The 15,974-nt window shown below is 38.9% G+C and overlaps 1 protein-coding gene across 1 annotated transcript; it reads left to right on the top strand.

Annotated features, from left to right (window-relative positions):
• The first annotated feature begins 1,226 nt into the window (after positions 1–1,226).
• Positions 1,227–15,911, top strand: LOC110067922 (excitatory amino acid transporter 1-like). Its single transcript, XM_089293089.1, has 8 exons — positions 1,227–1,597; positions 3,980–4,480; positions 5,587–5,629; positions 9,177–9,517; positions 11,075–11,308; positions 11,910–12,104; positions 12,992–13,126; positions 13,268–15,911. Exons 1-8 carry the CDS (start codon positions 1,572–1,574, stop codon positions 13,449–13,451), a joined length of 1,659 nt encoding a protein of 552 aa, XP_089149215.1. The 5' UTR covers positions 1,227–1,571; the 3' UTR covers positions 13,452–15,911.
• Positions 15,912–15,974: the final 63 nt, after the last annotated feature.

Here is a 15,974-nt window from a genome sequence, read left to right as displayed (position 1 = left end):
GATCAAGTTCTACAATAAGCAGCTTGTAATAGGAAGACGTTATAACATTCTTTATGAATCATACTGGTTTTTGCCTTGTTTAGTTGCAAGGTGTGTACGGTATGAGCGACTAATTTTTAACCTTGTTTAGTTAAATCAGTTTTGAACATGTTCAACATTTTGGTATGAACGTCTTTTAGGTGATAAAGCTTTGTCAAGCAACACATTCCATCAAAATAAGATCATTATCAGAAGCTGGGCACGGACCCTTCTATAAAAAAACTATCCCAAATTATAACATTAAACATCCGATAGATTTAAAATTTTTTAACGTTGTGCGAGCAACGCATAATTCAAATTCTCTGTTTTTTGCAAGTCCCTCTCTTTTCGCGCTTTCGCGTCCTCGCGCGAGCACCTTTCTCCCCGCGCGTTCTTTCGCGTCATCCTCTATAGAAGTTGCTCGAAGTGTAAATGTTCTAAACAAACAGACAGTGCTTATGTAAACATGAAATTTACGCCGACGCTCATCACCTCTTTGACGTGTTATCATACTCCGCGCGGTGCTGCTTTTCATACCATTGCATCAATTATGACATGAACAAACAGTGGAGATCACGTTCAGGAGAAACGCGTTTTAAAAATTAATTGATCAACGTTCCTGCGTCGCTTTTAGTCGCAGAAAAATGCCGAGATTGCATTCTTCACCATTGGTTGGTCTCAGAAAAGCAAGCGAAAAAAATATCCAACCTACAACTCCGACGAATCCCTACCACTTTGCTTTGACTGCCTCTCGCTCAATCATTATTTAAATCCTTTTCCTGAAAGAAAAAGATAATTAATTAAGATTATTAAAATGCTCGCACTGATTTCAGTCGATTATTTCTGCTTTGTGTCCCGCAGCCTGCGAACCCAGACGGGCCTGTTGTGTCAGCACAGGACCTCTTTCCTTTAATCGAGGTTTATTTTCCTTCAAGCCATAAAGAATGGTTGAATTACTCCTGCTGATTTCTAAAACTATTGCAGAGGTACCAAAAAGTGACGAAAAATGAAAAGTATTGTTACACTTATGAGCTCCTTATTCTCGAGATGAATTGGTCCTGTATTTTTGTTCCGAACACGCACCGATTGTTGTGTTGTGTCCGCCCATTGATGCCTCTGGAAATAATTTAGAGAAAATTAATTTCACACGCCGCGATCCGGTCCGCTGGTCACGCAACAAAGAGAACGTCTGACGTAAAGTAGCTATAGAGTAAACTTTCAATCTAAATACTGTCTTCCTGCACGAAATTGCGGGGAGTTTGTTATCTGTGTATGAATAGCCTCTTGAAATAGTCAAGAGACTTGAAATTTGTTTTGCAGATAGCTCGCGTGTTTTTGATCGAAGATTCGGTGAACCGGGGCACGTCAGCCCCGCAGAAACAGCACATACACAGTCATCTTATCTGGCATTTAATTGATTGCTCTCCAAGTGTTACTGAGTTAAGTAGTACGTAACACAGTATAAAAGAGGCAGACCTTTCATTGAACTTGTTCTCGTCAGTTTAATACTTGGATCTTAGACTACCGAAACGTCAAAACCAGGAGCGATTGAAATGTCATCTTCACTGGAACTTGCGAGGTATGTACATGTGATTTTTCCAGTATTAAAACTGTTATGCGCACGGCGGACTTAAGGGGTTTTATAAGCCTTGTTTTATTACAAAGCAGGGTAAGCATTTATCCGCTAGCGAATAGATCGTATTATCGCAAGCACCAGAGGACATGCAGACAGTCAAATATACATTTTAGGCCTCTGATACGTTTTTGGGGAGTCTCATAAAGATCCTATTAACCAGGCAGGTTTTACTTCTCAAGGCAGGGTGGTTGTAAACAGTCTTCCACAGGAAATAGAACAGTCGAATAGCAAACATCGAAACCATGGAGCCGAATACGCAACTAACATAGATTTTTCGCTCTTGCGGCTGTCTCTTAATATTTCAATCGAGAGTAGAGGCACTTCAATTATAATAACAGATATGGGTTTCAAATCGCAGCTTTGCATTTCAAACAGATATCTTTTTATTATTAGCTTGTTACCTTGGCGCACTGCTAAGCACAACAGAAATACCAATCACATGTTTTGTGAGCGCTTTCAGTAACGGGATACCAAATGCGGTTTTCCTTGACGACGTCCATGATGCATGAGCTTATAACCGCCAGGGGGGGGCTACCATATATAAGCTATGTGGGTATTTACGGCTGTGAAGGGTATGGTTTTCAGGCAGTTTAGGCTAGGATAGGGTATAGAAATCAGACAGTTTTGGTCTAGAATAGGGCAGCATTTACCGGAAAAGTCGCCAGTATAAACAGTTTAACCTAGAACAGGGTTCTTTGCCCGGGATTCTGTAATAGAAATTGAAACTCAGAATGACTTTGTAAGATATTGATTAAGTTGGACTACGATAGTGATGTTTCAGTTTCTGCATGGAAAATAGCTGACCTGGGATAGGGTAGGGGTTTTTGGTTCCTAGACCTCTACTAGGATAGGGTTGCAAGAGCAAGCTGATCTTGTATAGGGTAAGGACTTCAGTGTCCCAACCGTGTACCCCCCATCGGGGCTTATATAGCTTGGTTCAAAACTTGAAACCACGCCAGCACCTGGTGTATCTCTAGACTGCAATTAACGTACGCGACGTCACAATATCGTCTCCTGTGATATGTGAGTAGAAGGATCTATAACGAGCACGATAAAGTTGATTGTTTTTGAATCAAGAATCATTTTGAAATCGACCCCGAGGACCGTTGCCCTTTCCTGAACATTTCTATGGCTGTTATATTTCGGTCTGTGGCTCAGAGAAGAGATTACATGACGATGTGATCACGTGACAAACCGTTATGCGGATGGCAGATAAGAACTAGTTCGTCCCCAGACGCTGTTGTCTTTCGCTGGCGAAGAGCAGGAAAGGAGCGGGGTACTTTAACTTTTCGTGTGCCCTGTTCCGCACTGACTCAGCACTGCGAATGAGGTCTGGGGACGGGTCTGGGGGATCAAGTTTCCTTTCAGTTTCACCGCGTTTAGCAGGCTAATTTTAAAAAGCTTCATTTATGTGAAATTCCGTTATGGACGTAGGATCTCCAGCTACATCCGAATCTGTAACTATGTCGTTGAAGACTAAGCTGACTAAATAAAGGTTATCTTCAAAGTAACAACAAAAAAACAAAAACAAAACAAAACAAAACAAAAAAAACAAACAATTAAAGCCTTTTAAAGGACAATGTTGTAGTATTGTTGATGTTTCTTGTTTGACTGAGAAAATTACTTCCTTGTGATTGGCTGAGAGCAGGCCGATTTGTCGTTAATTTTTAATTTGTACTGGAGTGCAAATTAAAGCGCGTGCGTTCGCAATTTTCTCAGTCTAACAGTAAATGAGTAATCGTATGAAAGCTCGAGCAATTAAGGATTTATACACTAATCATGATATTTGAAAATTCTTTTAAATTGCACTCGCTTTCAGGCTCGTGCGATTTTGAGAGAGAACTTTCAAATATTTTTTTTGTCCCCGCCGGACTCGGAAAAACACTTACTTACCCTCAAAATATATGTTTAGCCATCGAATAAGGTGGATATAATTCTCGCTCTGTCGTGCTCGTAAAATAACGTTAAATCGCGGGATTTTCTATCGGTATCTCATATGGAACGATGAGGAAGCTAGACCGAAATATTTATTTAGTTATTTATTTATTTCAAGAATTTATTTTGTCTGTCTTCTTGCCGGAAGTAAATGGGTCTGCTGTCTTTTTCCTTACTGAGAGAAGTATTTAATTCGTAGAAGAAGTTAGAGTAAGTTAGGGCGTTTTTATAGTATCTTTGACAGAACAGAGGTCACCAAAAAAGAAAAAAAGATATATACATAAATGACGTTATCTTGACTTAGATGCAAATTTCGTTTTTGTCTTGTAAATTAACATCCAGACATTCAATATAACCTACGCTCACTCACGTGTGACATTCGATCCACAGGGACACGCAAGACGGTGATAGCAAAATGGCGACGTCTTTCGGAAGCTCAAACAACGCCTGCAGCCGTTGCTGTAGATCGTTTGGGGGAGTTATCAAGAGAAATCTGCTCGTGGTGCTCCTTGCCATCGGAGCTGCTGTTGGTTTTCTTATTGGCGCGTTGATTAACGGAACCGTTCAAGGAATCCAAAACCCCGAGAAGAAGGCCACTACCACCATGCTTATCGGTTTTCCCGGCGAGTTACTCATGAACATGCTTCAAGTGATCATCCTTCCACTTATTGTGGCAAGTCTGATCACTGCCGTGTCGCACCTGGATGCGAGAGCGACCGGAAAGATCGGCCGACGTGCCTTGTTGTTTTACATGACAACAACCTTGTTAGCCGCCATTTTGGGCATGGTTTTAGTTTCTTCCATTAAACCCGGGAAGACCGATAACCCAACTGGTTCTAAGGCAGATCCAAATCCGTACACTACTAGGGATTCCTTTCTGGATTTGATCAGGTGAGAAATGACACTTTTTTATTTGTAAAACGTAGGGTTGCATGTCGTAGTAAAACACCCGTTGATTATATAACAATGATCGACCAAGCCCTATTTTTCGCGCCAGACGCTCGATTCAAGCTGTCATGCTTCTCACAAATTGATACTCATAACAGTAGCAACAGTGAAAATGATATTCTTTCCACACTAGCGTGAGGAAACACTTGAGTTTGTCCTTCATTCGTGATATAGTTTACCCTAAATATACATACAGTTTGAGATTATAAGCATGTAATTTATTCAAAATTGAAGAATCTTCGGCTTTTGTTTATATTAAAAGCACGTGCTTTTGGTCTTAAGATTTTTCACCGATACAAAAACTTTGAGAAGCACGTCAACTCTGATGCTGTTAAAAGCTATCAAACAGCTATCAAGAAAAGATTTATATCCTTTAGTTGTCAAATTCCCTGACCAAACTTTCCAACACCTTAGTCAACGACATTTTTTGTTTCTCCATGGGGTGTATATATACCTTATACATGGAAATTAAATTTGCATGCGAAAAAACGTGGCATAGACCTATGCTCAATGCATAGTAACACAGTGTGACTTGACGAAAAACATGTGAATAATGGTCTTGATATTTTTAAAGATATTTGTGAATTCTTTTTTGTCAGCCCAATAATTATAATGATGTTTGGTGTTTGGGTGGAGGGGGTGGGGGGGGGGGGTGGGGTGGGGGTGGGGTAGAGTAAGCTTCAAGAGAAGCCCTTGAACTTTCATTGCACTGTATGGAAGTTTTCACTTTTGAGTCACACATTTGGAAAATGAAATTTAAATGTAAAAAATGAAATGACAGGTGAACAGGAAATACTTAATGTGGTATTAATAAAAGATGATTGGTTGAATTGTCGACTTAGTCAGAGGGGAGGGGAGGGATTTATAGCAAATTGAAACAAAATATTCCCAACTGGACCATTTGAATTTCTTCCACTGCATGCATGAATACATGAATGTGGTTGGAATAAATTTGATAACTTTACAAGGGAACTTACCTTTTAATTTTTTTATGTTGGGTTGTTAAATGGTTTTGTTAGCTTCTTGTCAACACTGTTAAATATTTCCAGGAGCTGTTTTCCGAGTAACCTTGTTGAGGCGACATTTCGTCAGGTTGGTTGGTAGTGCGTGAAAAGATTGGGTGCCAGTCAAACAGGGGCTCAGAACATTTACTGAACATCATGGGGATCTCATTTCTTTGAATAGAATCTATTTCTTCATGTTCTCAGGGGAAAATGGAAACTCTGTGATATTCAGAATATTGTACATTATATTCCTGCTGCTTCAACAAACCTTAAGTGAGACATATTTTGTTTTCTTGATTAGCTGATGGCATTTTATTTTACATCAAAATTATTTAAGAAGTATTTAGATTTGGTTTGTTGGTGATTTTAGACAACTAAGGTGATCATCATCCTTATCTGTTACCACTCGGCAGAATTTTTGATTCAGTTTTGACATGCTCTTGAAAGCCTTCTGATAGCTTTACTTGATTTAACCAGTCAATATGTCAGAAGTGTGGTTTCAGGCCTTATGCATTCCACGGCATGATTAATATAGTGATATCAGGAGTGTACAACATGTAGAGTTCTCATTGACTGCTCATGGCCTTGTCAACTCCGCCCCACACTTTTAAGATTTTGATTGGTGAAATCAAACAAAGCACATCAGGGAGTTTCAAAAGTATCAACAAGGCTGTGGTCTAAGAAAAATTAAGAGGAGCCCAGAGGTTCCTAACCACGAAATCCTGCATGCCCAGCACTTATTATAGGCTCAGTACACGATTCAAGAATGTAAGTTTTTCCAGTCACCCAAAGGCAAAAGTTAGTTGCTTGTGGTGCCCGGGTGCTTCCTAGAGCACAGCCCTGGTCAAAACTCTGAAAATTATTTTGTTGAATGGTGACAATGGTTTGTGTTTAAGATCACCAGGTGTGTGGTGGATTGTTACAGAGTTTCCTTTTACCTCCAACTTCTTTTAATTCACGAAAAATTAAGAAGTACCATTTACTTATGTTAAGTTTATTTTTCGTGTAGAAATTTGAGAAAAAGCAGATTTTGATTTGGCAGTATCAAAGATGAGCCTGACTGAAGAGGGCAATGTTTCAGTGTGGGAATGTATTTTTGGAAAGAACTTCTTGACAATAGATGAAACGAACAGGTTACAACTTTAAACATATTTACTGTGGGGACATACAAAGGACATGTAAAACCAGGAAGAAGGTTGTAATAATCTAAACATAAACTGGGTCATGATGCAATTTTCTGTTTTATATGTAAATTGGCTAAAACTAAATGTAAAATAAAATTAAAAAAAAAACAAAAAAAAAACGCATTTCTTTCAAGGGTTTTGTGTCATGCCAAAAATGCGAACTACTCCAGATTTTTCAAGAGACAAAATGCACCTAAGGAGTCATGTAAAAGATTTATTACTTTAATTTTCTTGCAATACTGGTACCTTTTCATCAAGTCTCCTAGCTGGAAACAGTCAAATTAAATTCAGCTGAAAACTACGTGAAAACTACATCATGAAATATTTTTTAGGCTGGAAGGTTATGAATGCTCAGTGCCTTGTACTGTGTCTACAGTACATGACATTTGTAGGAGAAGCTTGTCTTTCATTCCTTTTCAAAGATTTTTATTTTCATTGATTAATTTATACATGTATGCATCCCCACCCCACTGCAACTTTGCCTCATTCAAGTCAAGGCTCCTCCTTGTTCAGTCACACTGGAATACTGCAATCATTATTACATGTAGACAGGTACATGTACACTGGCATCGGTGTAGTATAAGTTTGGACTACATGTTCCAATACATGTACATTGCAATCTAGATTTTTGATTTTGATGTTTTCATGTAATTTATTCATTTATTTTTTTAATATTGGGAATGTGTTTTTGGGTCTTGGTAGTTGATGTTCAGTAAATTGTCGTCACTGTTTGATTGGAACTTACTTTTAATTTTTCCTCCAGGGACCAAAATGCCTGTGGTATCAGAATGCAAGCCTTAATTAAAAAGGCTTACATTAAGTGCCAAGACAGCCATTTACTGTTCTGGGTCAACAGAAATCATTTCTATGCTGAAGGGCTGAATGATTCTCATGTTTTTGTGTCTAACATTACTTATACCTGCCAACTTTTCTTAAGTCAAATGTGTTTGATTTTCGAGTCCACAATGTCTAAATTTCGCCAAAAAACAACTTCTGAACATCACCAAAGATTCCTGAAGATGTTCCATTGAATTTTTGAAGGTTAGCGGTTTAAAGAGCTATATCTTGGTGCCATTATTCGGTTCTATTTTTCTGAGATTGCTTATATCTTGGTGAGTGGACAAAGGTGAGACATCATGAGCATGTTATGTGGGACTCAAACATGACATTTAGGGCCTTTTGGTGGACTATTTTCAAATTGATTAAAAATGGAATTGAATTTTTCACATTAATGTTTACTGAACAAGTAGTCCAGAATTGTGAGTCGTGCGTGAAATTGCTCTGTATGCATGTGATCTAAAGTACATTTTTGATCCACTGGCGTGTGACATTCGTAACGCAAGTTGGCAGGTATAATAAGGTTTTTTGTTTTTATATTAACATATTAACTTGCATGCTAACATGACTAATGGCTCTGTTCTTCAGGGTACCACTTAATTTGATATTTTTTCTTGTTCTGTTGGACAATTTTTGGAGGAAAATAATTGATTATCAAAATATTGTGCTTGAAAAAATAGCATCCTTGGGTGAGCTTAATCTGGGTATTACAAGAAATTGTCTCGTCAACTTTTTACAATCATGCTACTGAATACTATGGGTATTCACGAGAAATAGATGTTAATAATAACATCAGATCAAACGAATTATTGTTAGCTAATAGACATGTAAATGTCTAGATAGAGTCACAGATTTATTACCGTGTATGAAACTTTAAATGGTTACTTTGGCTGAAAAGTCGTGCTCGAAAAGCCAGAAAGGTAATAGAAGAGAAAGGGATAGGGAAAGGTGTTTATACTGTTTGGTGGGACATTGGTTGAGAAGTACAGTGCAAATATCAAATTTGTTTGAAGAAATAAGTTTAGTTACAGGAAAATAATTTATTGTAAATTGTGCTGATTGGACTTTTTGAAAAAAAAAAATGTTATGTGCAGTAAAAATGTTTGATATTTACAAGTAGTTATCTTTGCATTGTGTAATTGCATTGAAGTTTCTGAAAATGTTTAACATGTTCAGCTGTCATAACAGTCATGTTAAATATTAAAATGTTAAACAAGTTAAAGTGTTGTAACACTCATGCTAAACATTAAATAAATACCATAAAAAGGTATAAATACATGTACTGGATCAACTACATGTACAATTAGAAGCATTTAAAGGTGGGTGCTAAATAAGAATTATCCAACAGTTATCCTGCAATGTTTAATATTGGCAAAATGTTTTTGGCTGAGCGACCAAAATCAGACACTCTACAAAATTGAGTAGGATAATTGTTGCATAATTTATTTTTCTGGTAAACATGAGTGTGTAATATCTAGCTTCCTTTCCATTTATTAATATTGTATTGTAGCAGTACATGTACTTGCATGTAGTTTTCTCAGGAGTGAGTCCGCGTGACTCCTCCTCAGGAGTGAGCCAGCTAATTGTATTATCTACTTTTTCTTTTTACTGCAGAAAAAAACCTTTTACACTTCAGATCCTGGGAAATATGAAGTGTATAATGTGACTGAAACCAATCTTAAACTTGAAGACAATGAGAAGATCATTCGAATGATCACGATAAATGGCACGCTCAACATCACCACCATATCCAGAAAGATATACCCCAGCTCTAATACGATATTCGCAGGGGTCGCAACCAACCCCACGGGGGGTATGAACATCCTTGGCTTGGCTGTGTTCTCAATTGTGTTTGGTATAGTGTTGGGGAAAATGGGTGCCAAAGCCAAACCCCTCAAGGCTTTCTTTTCTGCGCTCAATGATGCTGTTATGATCCTGGTGACACTGATCATGTGGTAGGTTACATCACTATTTCTCTTTTATTTATTGCTCTACTCAGAATTTACATTGCATGATAAAATGATACATGTATTTCTTCAATTCCATTACCAATTTATTGTACTTAACTGTGCATGTGTAACATTAGAGAAATACTTTATACTCAAGCTGGTTATTGAAAAACTGAACCCTCTCCTCTCCTGCATGAAGATGGAAAGTAAATTTATTTTTGAGGTAGAGGGGGTGGTACATATAATATTGCAATCTTGAGATTTTGTTGTGCTAAACTTTTGCTAAACAGACGTTTGGTAAGGAAAATTCTTCAAATGAAAATTGAAGGTTTTATTCATTAAATAATCATTATCACAAATAATCTTTGCATACACTAATTTTGGATAGATATTTATTAGCAAGTACAAGGGTGCATTTAATTCGTTATCACTTTATACACAGAATGCAAATATGGCAGACCGCTCGGTTGGCGCCCAGGACAAGTCGCATGCAAGTGAGACTAGTCAGGCTTTGATGTTTTGTTTTGACAGAAAAGTCTTGCTTCGTTGTTGATCTGGTCTGTTTTTGTTTTGCCCTCCCTATAAGTTGAAATCTTCCGCAGTAGAAAAAGTGTTTTTTTCTTCTTCATTTCCGCGGTCGCCTCTCAGGGAAAACAGACGAAGGAAAGTACTGTAGTTCACGATCGCTGAAGGAACTGTTAACGTTTGTTCATTCAGGCTGGAAGAAAATATGTAAGTGACCGCATTTAGCTTCAAGTCGGTCTCATTTGGCTCAAAGCATTCACTGGATACAACGATGGGGACAATTGAAGTTCATTCGCTTGTTTATTACACTGTAGTATTTGTTTCGTCCGATTCCGTGCGAGTGGACGCGAAGTCAACTTCTTCCTTTGAGACAGAGGATGTTTTTCAAGAGGAGCTTTTCTTAACTTTGGGGAAGGTACTGGCCATGTAAATCGTGTTGGAACACCACCAGACACCACATAAGCTTGTCATTTATACGATTTTTCAAAGATCTTCTAATATGAAATGTAGTGAACAAACTTTAGTTCCTGCGGTGATCGTGAACTCCTTTCCTTCATCTCAATGAATTGCATTGATCCACTATTTTCCCTAAGCTTAAGAGGCGAATGGTGGAAAATTGATATCCCTTCCCGTGGCGTTCAGAAACACAGCAGCTCGTAGCCACAGCTAAATAAAACAGACCAGATTGATGATGAAGCAGGACTCTTCTGGGAAAACATTGTCAAAGCAGAACATCAAGCCTGACTAGCCTTGCTTTCATTTGACTCGTCCCGGGCGCCGACCGAGTGGTCTGCCATATTTGCATTTGGTGTATACTATTATTTAACACTTACTGGTATGAGACATGCGAGCTTGTGGTTTGTAGCCACGATGTCAAGTTTTTGAATGCATGTGAGTGCTTAGAAGAACTCTTACATGTAGATACATTTTCATTTACATGTAGCAGGAAAGCAAAGTACATGTACATATAAAATGTTTATGCTCTTGTGCTGATTACATGATTGTATGCCTCAACTTTTTCTCTGTTGTCATTTGCAGGTATGCACCAGTAGGTATCTGTAGTCTGATTGCACAGCGTGTTGCAAGCATGGTAGATATTGGAGATGAACTCAGCAGGCTGGCATTATTCATTGTGACGGTGATGGTTGGCTTGGTAATCCATGCATTCATCATTCTCCCGCTAATTTTCCTTGTGGTGCGGAGAAGCAATCCTTTTACTTTCATGTATCAAATGAGAGATGCCTTCGTGACAGCTTTTGGCATCAGTTCTAGGTAAGTAAAAGGCTTCAACCGGTAAGGGGATGTGCTTTTGTTGCAAATGTTAGGATTTTAACCAGACTAGAGTGTGGATATGGTTCTTTTCCCTCCAAAGTAACACTTAAATTACCCTGTGAGACAGAAATCCCTTCTCTTTCTGCTGCACCATCGCATGACTCTGGATTGAGTGGTCCCAGTTCAAGCCCTGGCAGGTGACATTATGTTGTGTTCTTTGGCAAGACACTTAACTCTCACAGTGCCTCTCTCTAACCAGGTGTACAAATGGCTACCGCAAATTTAATGTTGGGAGTAACCCTACGATGGACTAGTGTCCCATCCAGGGTGGGGCGGGGGTAGAAATATTCCTAGTTGCTTCAGAAACCAGGATAAGCTCCGGCCTTATGGGTCGGCTTGTATGCAGACTCTACCTTTACCTTCTGCTACACTAAAGGAAATTGAACAGTTGCGAGTAGAAGTTCCCTTTTGTCTCTCACCAAGCAGAAAGAGAAGGGAGCCTCTGTCTCACAGGGTACACTGAATAACATACTTGTTATCATGACAAATAAATGTTGATGATGATGCTGTACATCACTTTTGCTGTTTATTTTACTTGTAGTGCAGCAACTCTGCCAACCACCATACGCTGCCTTGAAGAGAACAACCATGTAGACCCACGCATAGGCAAGTTTGTTCTGCCGCTGGGTGCTACAGTGAACATGGATGGTGCAGCTCTGTATGAAGCGATTGCTGCTATCTTCATTGCTCAGCTCAATGAATATGACTTGTCAGCTGGAAAAGTTATTGCCATTTGGTGAGTGCATTGTCAAGTAAATGAAAGAAAGTTATAGTCATGTGGCTGGTTTTTCTGGGTCCAATGCCAGATGCAGTATATTATTTACATGTAGCTCCATTGTTTCATTACGAACTTAACTATAGGTACTAAGGATCTGCAGCCATCTGCAAGTTTTCTTTGAAGTACTTCAATTTTCCGTGGAGTAAAACTCCCAATTAAAAATGATAGAGATTCTTGTTTTGGAAGACCCCTTAAAGGTTACATTATCTGTGTTTCTGTTTTCTTTTTTCCTACGTGTTTCAAGGTTACCTCCCTCCCCCAAGTTTTAAGTAGAACTGCCAAACAGAGAGCCACTTCCCCCCCAAAAAATTCTTGAGTGGCAATTTTACTTCTTTCACTTTCTTCCCTTAAAAGTTGCAGCTTACTTTTTAAATCTACCCCCAATAGAGTACATACCACTCGTGTACCACATTTTATGAGCTAAGTGCTGACGAGAATTAAATGAGACACTCCAAGCGAGGCCAAAACACCATGTTTAATCTCTGAAAAGTATGGCAAGCTTCCAGTCAGTGACAAGGCAGGCCCAGTTATTCGTTTTTATTTGAGAAGTAGTTAATGCTTTTTTCTTTATTGTCCATCATGTATTTATCTGGGTTACCTGCATTTCAAGAACTTGTGTGCACCACTTTCATTGCTTGCAAAACTCATAGGTAACTTAACAGTAGCTGCCATTTTTCGGCCAAAATAATGAAACTGGTCCACATGTGCGCTACACGCGTGCCACACGCGTGCCACACGCGTGTTGTTGTACTTTAGAGCTTACATGTAGTAGCTGTAGCTGTGTAAAAGCTACGTTACATACTACATGTACATGTACATTATATAATTTTTTTTTTCTGATCCAGTCTTACAGCAACTGCGATCGCAATTGGCGCCGCTGGAATTCCATCCGCAGGCTCAATTACTACTATCATTGTGCTGCAAGCCGTTGGCCTACCGCTGGATGACATTGGGCTCATCATGGCTGTTGACTGGTTTCTGTGAGTGACAATAGTTCTTATGCTTTATTTGTTTGGGTTTAGTTGACCTTTCGTGCAATGTTTTTGAGACTTACATGTAATTTGTTGAAAGGTCTTTCCTTTTGTTAAGAAGGATTAATTCGAACTATTCTCTATCCACAGGGATCGCTTCCGAACCACTGTCAATGTGCTGGGCGACTCCATCGGGGCTGGTGTAGTGGAGCATCTGTCACGTGATGATCTGCGGAAGTATGATTGTAATGGTATAATGGATGATAGGGCTCCACTTAGTAAGCTGGAGAAAGGAGATGAGCCCGATCAGGTTGTCGTGACTTCCGCTTTGTAATCTATCCTAAAGTCACGCAAAATTTGTTTGTGACACAACACTTGTTTTTTTTAGTAGCTAAGTTACTTTTTTGCAGTAGTATCCTGAGGATAGCAACACCGATACAGCGATTTTTTTTAATTAACTGGGGCGAAGTATCGTCTTTTATTAACAACAAGCTCGACTTAATAATGACCCTAGAAATAGCTTGAAAGTAAAGTGGAACCCACGGCAAAACGACTTACCGCAAAATTTAGAGTCATTGCTGTTACAAACTTAAACCCCTTTCACACCAACATGGTAAACTTGTCTAAGAAAGGTTTAACTAAACAAGGTTAAAATTTAGTTGCTTATACTGTGCAACACCCCACAACTTAACAAGGTAAAAACCTGCTTGACTCAAATATTTTACCAGATGGTTTGAAATTTGTCTTCTCAAAATGACTGCAAAGCGTGACAAATTTGAAAAAACTGAACCTGGTTTTGTTTGACTAGTTTAGTTGGTGTGAATGGGGCATTTGATTACCTCTACAACTTTTGAACATACTCACTTAGTGCTAAAATCTGTCAAAGAGTAGACCATCAAAAAATGCGGTCGTTTTTGCAATAACCAATAATCTTGAAAAGTGAGCAGCAGAAAATGTCCGTGATTTTCCCCGCTACATCCTGATGAGTGAGGTTGCATTGTCGATGTTGCATTGTTGTAGATTGTAGTTAGAATAATCATTGGTAATGTATAGCTAGCTGTAAGATATTTTTTGTATGTTTTGTTATTAATATTAGCGGCGCAGGTAAGGGGGAAAGTGAGTATTTGCGGACTGCTGACGACGAAGGTGAATAACTGTTGTGAGACAGACCGGTCAATATCGTGAGTTGTGAAGTCCGTTACACTAAAAGAGAACCATTTGCGCACAATTTTCATCTAGATCAGTCGTTAGAGGGGTTTTCTGCTGTCTGTCTGAAATGTTTTCTTTTGGTTACTTCGGATCGTCGTTAGAGGAGGCCTGCAATTGGTTCAGAAATTTCGTGCATTAACTAACTAGCCAATCAAAGCAAATCACTTAAACGTGCTACCTTTTTCAACCATGAAGAAAACAAGACTGGTTTAACTGGCGTTGTGCCCCGCTTTTTGGTTTTCACTTGTATTCTTAGTACGTTAAAGTCAAAGCATATGTAGAAAGTTTTTAGGACCAAGTCTTGGGTTAGAGTGCTATTTCAAGTGAAATATCAGATACTAGGTTTCAAATAATGGAGTAATATTTCTTTTCTTGCAAAGCAATGGGTTATCCGGGTGAATTAGTGACTCGTTTAATGACAGTAGTATTCGTTGGATATGTTGGTGTTTGTTGTTGGCGTGAAATGTTCAACTCGATATCTTTAGAACTGTTCACAAAGTTAGCATTTGTAGGGTAGAAATCTGTTATTTTGAATTAAAAGCCATTAATAATCGTTAATTTCAATACGCTGCCGTGATTTACAATGTCAATGCTATGGAAGGGTCAGCAGTGTCTTAGCTCGATCGATAACAATTACCCTCTTAATTTTGTTTAATTGAAGATCCTGATTTGCCACACTGATGTAATGACCAAAACAGGGTTCGTATCTCTTAGCTTGAATCATCAGCCATTGAGGTGTGGTAACTTTGTAACTCGACAAGCGTACTTTTATAGCACTAATAAGCTGTTCAAAGTAGGGTTATAGACTAGGTATTCAATAGCCCCTGTGCTTGCAACTTTGTACATCAAGGGACCCACACAAATTCACTTCATTCCAATGGGGTTAGAAATCTCTCAGCCTGAATCGCCAATGGCGGCTGATAGGGTAACGGCTTTGCAAACCATCTGTGCCATATTAGGGACGAGTATTCTATAGCTCAATCTCTGCTGTACCTTGTAACAATTTTAAATGGAGGTGATGTTAAATCCTGCTTGTTATGTCAAAGTCGCATTTGTTTCAGTTTTCAAATATAACACAGTATCTACATGTAGATAGGTATAAACGCTTTTGTATGATGGAACTGTTATTATTCCGGTATGTATGTATTGTACGGGCCGTACTGGTCACCGTCAGGAGCCTGGTGCTGACTATTTTAATCGTTTCTGAAAGGAAACGTTAAATGATGACTTGAGACCGTGAAAAAGAAACCTTTCGATGTCGCAAGGATAGCCGTGGGATTAAACTCGTACCCAGGGTCCTCTCGGCTGCAGATCTTCTCGTGAGTGCCAAAGAGGCCCTGGAGGTGAGTTTGAGTTTATGATACCGGCCAATGAAAATCAAGTGGAGGCCGATTTGCTCGAGAGCAGGCGGTTTCAATGCTCGGAAATTAAAGTAGCGGGCCAAGGTTCCTGAACAGGTGCGTCACCAGTGCCCTTAATAAGTTGGGTGTTAGGTTGTTAATAATTTTTAAATGTAGCATTTATAAACAGTTTCATCACGTCAAAAATATTGTAAAGCAGCTTTTAGTAAAACTATTTTAATTTTTGTGTTATGTCATCATAAAATACCATCTCACTCTCTCTTCCTGAACTTTCTGTTTGCCACACG

Source organism: Orbicella faveolata, unplaced genomic scaffold (assembly GCF_042242905.1).
Source record: "Orbicella faveolata isolate gen_17 unplaced genomic scaffold, um_ofav_v1 contig_25, whole genome shotgun sequence".
NCBI lineage: Eukaryota > Metazoa > Cnidaria > Anthozoa > Scleractinia > Merulinidae > Orbicella > Orbicella faveolata.
Note: the sequence above shows the minus strand (reverse complement) of the source record. Positions and strands in the feature narration are given on the sequence as shown.

Excerpts from the sequence above, each read along its gene's own strand:
- LOC110067922 (XM_089293089.1), top strand. The coding sequence starts at position 1,572 with ATGTCATCTTCACTGGAACTTGCGAG. Across the intron at positions 1,598-3,979 it reads TCTTCACTGGAACTTGCGAG|GGACACGCAAGACGGTGATA; the intron begins GTATGTACATGT and ends TTCGATCCACAG. Across the intron at positions 4,481-5,586 it reads TCCTTTCTGGATTTGATCAG|GAGCTGTTTTCCGAGTAACC; the intron begins GTGAGAAATGAC and ends AAATATTTCCAG.